General features: G+C 37.6%; 1 protein-coding gene across 1 annotated transcript; it reads left to right on the top strand.

Annotated features, from left to right (window-relative positions):
* Positions 1-1977: 1977 nt before the first annotated feature.
* On the top strand, positions 1978-4801 carry LOC106313710. The gene is made up of 12 exons (XM_013751605.1): positions 1978-2240; positions 2320-2407; positions 2477-2576; positions 2655-2728; positions 2825-2896; positions 2981-3058; positions 3134-3258; positions 3334-3406; positions 3496-3557; positions 3625-4008; positions 4095-4185; positions 4445-4801. Exons 1-12 carry the CDS (start codon positions 2161-2163, stop codon positions 4640-4642), a joined length of 1425 nt encoding a protein of 474 aa, XP_013607059.1. The 5' UTR covers positions 1978-2160; the 3' UTR covers positions 4643-4801.
* The last annotated feature ends 3567 nt before the right edge of the window (positions 4802-8368 follow it).

Raw genomic sequence — 8368 nt, 5'->3', positions numbered from 1 at the left:
TTCCTCGTTAATTTTCGTCGTTAACCATGTGTTTTCTTGTAGTGATTAGGAAAGGATCACTCAGCCGGACTATGGGAATATGATCTCAGACGGATCGAATGAAAAATGGTGGATTGAAGGGTCGCACATAAGTTGCGGAAGGCTGTTGATATTCCCAACTCCAGTTGTTGCTAGATATGATACACTAGACCAACAAGGGAGAAATGAATGGATCGAAGGGTCGCACTGCAGATGTTGAAGTCTGCTGATATTCCCAACTCAATATCCTAGGATATGACGCACGTAGACAACAAAGAGGATGATTCCCTGGATATAACGCATCAGGACGAATCGGTTTGATCCCTTGGGTATGACGCACCAAGATGGATCGATAAGATCAATTGATATTACACACCATTGAAAGAAAAGTGAAAATTATTCTCAAGGTTCCAAAAATAATAATCAAAGCTCATTTTATTTCATTGATCAAGTGACCTTTATATAATAGGCAAAGCATACAAAAGGTTGTAATGCAAAAGACTAGCCAAACATAGAAATTAGCAACTTAAAAAAACAAGGAAGACTTGACCAAAGACTTTGATTTGACCAAAATGATGATTTGACCGAATTTGGAAAGTTTGGAACAAAAGACTCTTCGGTGGTCTCGTGCTTCCGCATGGTCGACGGTCTTTGAATTGCCGTCATATTGATATATTATTCGACCATTGCTTGTATTTTCTTGTTGGGCTTTTCTTTCTTTGGGCTGAAGCATGTCCATAAACATATTTTCATAAATCGTCAAGTCCATGTCATTTAAAACTCAATCCCATAAATCAAACCTTCTTGATTTGTTTTTGCTGCTGATTCGGAGCACATCACATATTGAGCTCAAGAGAATTCCACCTAACCACCGAAACAAAGCACATGCTAGAAAACCGCTCTTATTCGGATAGGCGAATGGAAGATAAGCCCTCCACAGCCACCGGGACCTGCGCCATGAAAGAAGCTAACGCCACAAGGATTGAATCCGAAGAGTCTCTCCCTAAATAAATGAATGAAGCAACTCATGCCGCCACCGAGGAAGCAGACCAATTCGACAACACCAGCACACTCGCATGAGGGACAACCTCTGAGAACCGGAGACTAACAAACATCGTACATGAGGGCTCTAACCTACTTGCTTCGTCAGAACGCCACAGCCAACTCCGACAAGCAGAGAGAGCTCAGAAATCAGCATAGATTTGACGGAATCGCCTTCTAGCCACAAGAACAAACCGTAACGACCTACACATATATCTGCCGGCAACAGCTCACAACCACCACCGAGGTAGATGACCAAGACCCAAAACCTAAGCCGACTGCAGCAATCTCTCACTGGTGATGAGAAAGAGAGGGCCTGCGAAGAGATCTTAAATCATTAGCCCCCCTATGAAGAACGCAGGTTCTCTTCATCAATCACGCAAGCCTCCACCAGAAGAACCAGAACGAGACCCCGAGCACCACCACCGAGCCCCGACAGACCGCGGAATAGACCACCCACGCTCCTACCCTTGACACGCCTCGCCACTGCTCTAGAACTCAGGGCAGCGACGCCTGAGACGAGCCCACAACAGACAACATATCGACGATCGATGGAGAAGGGAAAGGAAAAAGAGAAGAGCGAAAAACAAGGGATTAAAGAAATGAAAGCCCTCTTACACCGTCAATGACGCATGCTCCAAAACAGTGGAGAGGCAAAGCGGAGAAGACGAGAGAAAAGAGAGTTTACATATCTAACTTGTTAACTTATGGGATGTATCAAAACTGATTTTGCGGTAAATTGGTGATATATTTATTTTATTTCTTTTTGTCATTTATCGAAATGGAAATTTTTTTTTTGATAAAAGTGTTAATATTATATTACCATTTTCTAGTTTTTTACAGAAATTACTAGAATTACAAGCAGCCGAATACAAACAAAAAAATGTTTTTTTTTTACAAGCATTTTTATTTTACATTGAAAAATCGAAAAGTCTACAAATCCGCCTCGCTCGCCCGCGACGTTACCCTACAACGATTTATTATTCCGGTATCCGACTCCGACCATGAACCGCCGTTGATTCTGCCCTGTATATTTCTCGCCTTGACAGCCTCAATCAGAAATTTTCTTAGGGTTTGGTTTAGGAAACGGAGTATTAGAAGATGATAAAACGATCTAGTAATTGCGCAATTTGCGAGAATACGAATCGTGCTTCTATCTGCAGCGTTTGCGTTAATCATAGGTAACATCGATTCTTTCGTAATCTGAAGAATTTCCGCTTTTTCGGTGTTTGATTTTTTTTTTTTGGTTGTCTTTAACAGATTGATTGAGTATAATACTTTGTTAAAGTCACTAAAGACTCGACGAGATTCTTTGCATTCAAAACTGAGTGAGCTATTGGAAGCTAAGGTTTGTGTCTCACGAGACTCCATGACCACTCTCTATCTCTTTTTGTTCTTAAACTCCTCGAGTGTTTAGGGAAAAGCTGATGATCAGAAGAATTGGAGATTCCTTCAAAACGAGAAGATTTCAAACTTGAAGAATAGTCTTCGGCGTAACAAGGAGCAACTAACCCAAGGTATGCTTTTAGTCAAACTCCAAGGATCAAGGACCGAGTTCTACCCAAGTAACGTGTCTTATGTAATAATATTCACAGGAAAGGCTAAGATTGACAGAGAATCTCGTGATCTCAAACTTAAATATGGAGTTCTCGATTCAGCTCGCTCCACGGTAGGAAAAAAAATCAAAGCTTAAGAGTGATTGATGTATATAATGTATTAATGCTTTTTTATTTTTTTTTAAATATGTTGGATTTTGGTTTTGCAGCTAGAAAAGATTAGAGTAGAGCAAGTGGAAAAGTATTTTCCCAATCTAATATGTACGCAGAGCCTTGGCCATGTAAGGAACGGAACGGAACTATATTGTGCTCTGGATATGAAATCTCGAACCAGATATGTAAAGAGTTAGTTTTCGTAACTGCAGATGGCAATTTCGTCTGAGCGCCTTCACAAGCAGTCAGTGGTTGTCAAGCAAATATGCAAGTTGTTCCCTCAACGCCAAGTAAGTTCATTATTTGCATATTACAGCTTCTTGGACTTGTGGTTTTTACAATAGTTTCTCTATACTGTATTTCAGGTTGGCTTTGAGGGAGACATTCAAAACGGTTCAGGTGATCCGTTTAATCTCATTTGCAATTCACGTCTCCCGAAAGGTCTGGATCCTCATTCCATCCCATCAGAAGAACTCGCTGCGTCTTTGGGGTAATGTTTGTTTAAGGCTATACATTCCCCCTAGTGTGTTTGGTTTTGTAAGACATTTTCTGACATGTGGAGTAGGTTGATGGTCCAGCTTCTGAACCTTGTTGTTCACAACCTAGCCGCTCCTGCACTCCATAGCTCAGGTTTTGCGGTATGTTATTTTCATCTTCAATAGATTGCACTGCATATATAAGTAAAGACTTAAACTTCACTGTCCGTTGTGTTTTCACCACCACACAGGGCTCTTGCTCCCGTATATGGCAACGAAATTCGTATTGGGACGCACGTCCTTCTACTCGAAGGTACAATAGTTTTCTCTTTTCCGAAATGGATAAAATGAAACTAAACAATGCATCCTTCTGGTTGCAGCAATGAGTATCCTCTCTTCATACCTCGCCAGAATTACTGTACAACAAGCGTTGAAAACTCATGGACAGATAAAAACTCCAGCAATTTTGGTATTGCTTCCATGGATTCAGATAGGAAAGAAGCGCGTCTGGACTCTACAGGAAGAAACAGCTTTAATTACTCCTCTGCTTCTCCTCATTCGGTTGAGTCACACAGAGATCTACAGAAAGGAATAGCTCTTCTCAAGAAAAGCGTTGCGTGCTTGACTGCGTATTGTTACAATTCTCTTTCCCTCGAAGTGCCGCCCGAGACCTCAACTTTTGAAGCTTTTGCCAAATTATTGGCCACACTTTCGTCATCAAAGGAGGTCCGGTCTGTTTTCTCTCTGAAAATGGCTTCTTCAAGGTACACCACATCTTTTGTAAAAATCCTTTACACCTGCTGTTTTTGGATTTAGCTTCCTGATGTTTTCATATGTTCTGTTGTTGCAGATCATGCAAGAAGGCTCAACAACTCAACAAGTCCATTTGGAACGCTCACTCTGTCATCTCAAGCTCCATACTTGAGAGTGCCCATCTTCCGGTACACGTTAATTCTTCTTTTTCGTATTATTTTTGTACTCCAACCATAATCAAGAACATTAGTTGTCGCTTTATAACCCATTTAACGATTTAAAAATTCATACTGTTTCCAGTAATGTCGTACAACACATTTATAGGTTTAAATCCAACTCTCCCGGAAATGAGTAAAATTTTGTAAATGTCGATTGGGATTAATGTTTTATTTTTCCATATTTCTGTTGTCCTAGTAAAATCTCTAAAACACTAATATTTTCTGGCAGAGGAACGCAATTTATAACCAGGATACGAACTCAACAGCTAGTTATCTCTCTGCAACTGAATCATCGGAGACCCGGAAGAACAACGATATGAACGGATGGGATTTGGTGGAGCATCCAAAGTACCCTCCACCACCATCGCAGTCTGAGGATGTTGAACACTGGACGCGTGCTATGTTTATCGATGCCAAGAAAAAATGAAAGGTTGATTCTTGCTTTGTTGTATGATGCGAAAACTTCTGTAAATATTGTCTTACGATGTACGCATCTGTAGATTCTATCTCAACCGAACAAGACCAAACGAAGACGAATCTTAGTATTATGGTGTTAATTTTTTTTTTTAAATTCCTTTCCCGTTAATAGTTTAAACATCTGGAACTAGTTGACACAAATTTTCTCGTTTTCTCCTTTTACCTACCGGAGATATGCTATGTTTTTTTCCTTCTCCATTATGCAGATTTCTTGTTGACTGTATTTTCAAATGCGTCAATTACAAAAGCTGCATTACTCTAAGGATATAGATGACCGGGTGGTAAAATCAACTAACACATTTTTTCGTGCTTGTTTTAGTTGGAAAGTATTTGTGCTATTTTGGCAATATAAACATGATAGTTTTCTATGCGTTAGTCCATCCAAATAGTCTGCCATATGCTAAAAAATCACTTATTCGCATCTGAAAAAAAAATTATACGAATTTCGTATGTAAAAACACTATGCGTTCATAGTTGTTGCAACTCATATAGAGCATGGAGAGGAACACAAACTCTTATTGCATACAAAAATTTGGCGGTATATTGTACAGTGTGAAAATTATTGGCCATATAGAATATTGTCTTCCATGCTTTCCAAATGGGTTGAAACTATCATTACATAATCTAAGGTAGACATATCTTCTCTCATACAAAAATTATGGATATGTTGATTGGAAATGCTTCCAAACTTTTGTATTTGAAGGATGTCTAATTTCACCATTTGTTGAGTGCTCTGCATGCCATATCTTTGGTTGAGCTTACAACATCTTCAATCTTTCCGTTAAAGGCAAATACCACATTCTTTTGTATGGCACCAGAACTCTTCCTCTCATATCCTGATAAAATTTGCATTTATCCCGGCCCTCATCAGCTCTCCAGTATATGTTCTTCTAACCTATCTGCATTCTAAGGTTCACTAGTACTACCATATTCATAATCAGTTTCTTCATTAAGATACCAAATCTTGTAACTCGGTGTAAACCCTTTCAAGTACAAATGAGTCCAAACATCCTAATTTTTAATATTCCTATTATTTTACAAGTAGAGCAGATACATCTTAACATACCGGTATTTGCTTCTGGTTGTCGTTGAGATAACATCATGAATTTACTAATACCTCTTGTGTATTCTTCTTTCAGTATATTGGTGTTTGAATCCATATGAAGTTTATCCATCCACGATCAAAAATAATAAAGAGTAGACATGATTTTTTTCTTTTGGGGAATGAGGAAAACTCGTGTTTACAGAAGAAAAGTTACCAAAAATTCCAACAAAATCCGACGAATTTCCGACGACCAAGGCCGCAGTCGTTGGAAAACAATACAATGCTCATATTTTTGAACGGCTATAAAACAGTCATAAATATCCGTCGTAATTTCTTGGTGCATGTTGCTTGATTTAATTGTGTTAAAATATTGAGCAGTCGGAAGCAACATTCAGAGACATCTTTTCATCACACTGAAAACAATGTTTGCGTATTGGTCTGGTTTTTCCTTTGTCTCGTGCATGTTTTTTGGATTATCAGTAGCCTTGGAACATCAGAGCTCACATATGGTCTTCTTCTCCTACATTTTTTCTTCCGAAAACCAAATTTCGAATTTATCAGCTTCTCCAATGATGAAAAGTGTTTGGTGATTCCAGACACTGTGTCCATCAAAACACATATTGATTTTCTATTCCTCGTCAATGAATAATTCACTACTGGTAATCAGATACTCATGTTCCATATCGAAGGTAAAGAACTTTCTCTACGTCACATTTTTGGGATGAATCCTAGGTATCATTCATGTGTAAAGCTCATATCAATTTGATTCTTTGTGGGTAAGTAAAGTGGTTATAACGACCCATTCACAAAATATTTTTATTTTCAAAAAAATGATGGATCATAAGTGTTTTCTGTATAATGACTTTATGTTTCTAAGTGTTAGATCACTAGTTAAAACAATAGAAGAAATCTTTATGGAAGACAATTTTAGAAAACTTTCATCAAATTATTGGATAGAATACCAAATAGATTTTGTGCAAGGATCCTCTTTACCAAACTGACCTGTTAATAAACTTATCTTGTGAAAACAAAGAAGCTCCAGAAGAAAGTGAGTGAGCCTATGGATAAGGGGAACATTTGTACAAGCATGAATCCAAGTGTTGTACTAGCTCTGCTTGTTCCCAAGTAATAAAAAACTTAGACGATGTGTATGCATTGTTGAACTATCAATAACAACACAAGTATCGCTATCCTAGTCATATATTAAATGATGTGTAGGATAGAGTTCATGGATCTAATGTGTTTTCTACGATAAACTTGAAAAGCAATTACCATCAAATCAAAATGAAAGAAAGAGGTGAATGGAATAATGCATTTGTGACTAAGCATGACTTGTATGAATGCATGGTTGTGCCTTTTGGATTGATTTACGCTCCTATTACTTTTATGAGACCGGTGAATCTTGTCCTGACGACTTTAATAGGAGTCCTTGTAATTGTTTACTTTGATAATATCCTAGTCTTAATTAGATGTATACTTGATAAACATGTGGGACATTGACAATCAGTGTTGAGAAGTGTTCAGGAAGGAAAAACTTTATGCAAATTTTTTAAAAAATTATAAGGATAACCTTGTGTTTCTAGGATTTAACCGAATATTTGATGTATTTATCTGCATCTAAAATATCTTATCCAGTACATAACTAGATTTAACCGAATATTTGATGTATTTTTGTTATTTTGACTACGACTCTAGCTGGTGACCATTAAAATATGAATAGAAATGAGTATGAAATGAATGAATAGAAACAAAATAAAAGGAATGAGAATGAATATTTATTCCTTTTGTTCCATATCAATTTTGATAAGGAATATTTTCTTCTATAGTTCCTTAAAATTCAAAGAATGACAAGGAATCAAACGCAGCAAAAATTCCCCATAAATGATGCAATTTTTAAGGAATAAATAGGAATTGGCTATTCTCTTTAATTCTTTATGTCACCATTTGGACCCTACATGAATCCGCCTTTAAAAGTGACTAAATATAATATTTTTAAATGTTGGCTACCTTTTCTTGAATGATAGTATAGTTATATTTTTTTTTTCAAAATGGTTATATAGGAGAATTTGCATAGTTTCACTTCATCTTTTATGAAATATCAGAAGTATTATCACTTTAAAAAAAATATTTGCGGGTAAATTGTTTAATTTACTTCACCTGTGACATTTTGATATGTGATAAAAGTTGAGGTGAATTTGACCATTCACCACAACAGGTGAACCCAAGTATTGTTTTACTTTAAATTATCAATATTTTAACAGCATAAAATGCATGACTACTGTTACACCATCCTAAGAGATGAATTTAGTATGCATCAACTGTTTTCCCACTCTAAAAGGGGTTTTTTCTCTCTCTAAAAAAAAGAACCTTTCTAGCTCTCCCAACCTTCTGCATTTCTGATCTTCTCCGGCGTACGGGCCGCCGTGCCCTTGCCGCCAGCGGTCTTCCTCTTCCCTTTAATCTTTTATTTTCCTTTGCATCTTTCCCCTTCCTTGGTCCCTCTCTGATATATAAAAGCCCTAGATGTCTGTGGGTGGATCGAAGTTTGCATATCTGGGCCCATGTCTATTTCATCTTGAAGCCTCTTGCGTCCGGTGTCTAGATGAGGTGTGGAGAAGGGCAGGTTGTCGG

Source organism: Brassica oleracea, chromosome C9 (genome assembly GCF_000695525.1).
Source record: "Brassica oleracea var. oleracea cultivar TO1000 chromosome C9, BOL, whole genome shotgun sequence".
Taxonomy (NCBI): Eukaryota; Viridiplantae; Streptophyta; class Magnoliopsida; order Brassicales; family Brassicaceae; genus Brassica; species Brassica oleracea.
Note: the sequence above shows the minus strand (reverse complement) of the source record. Positions and strands in the feature narration are given on the sequence as shown.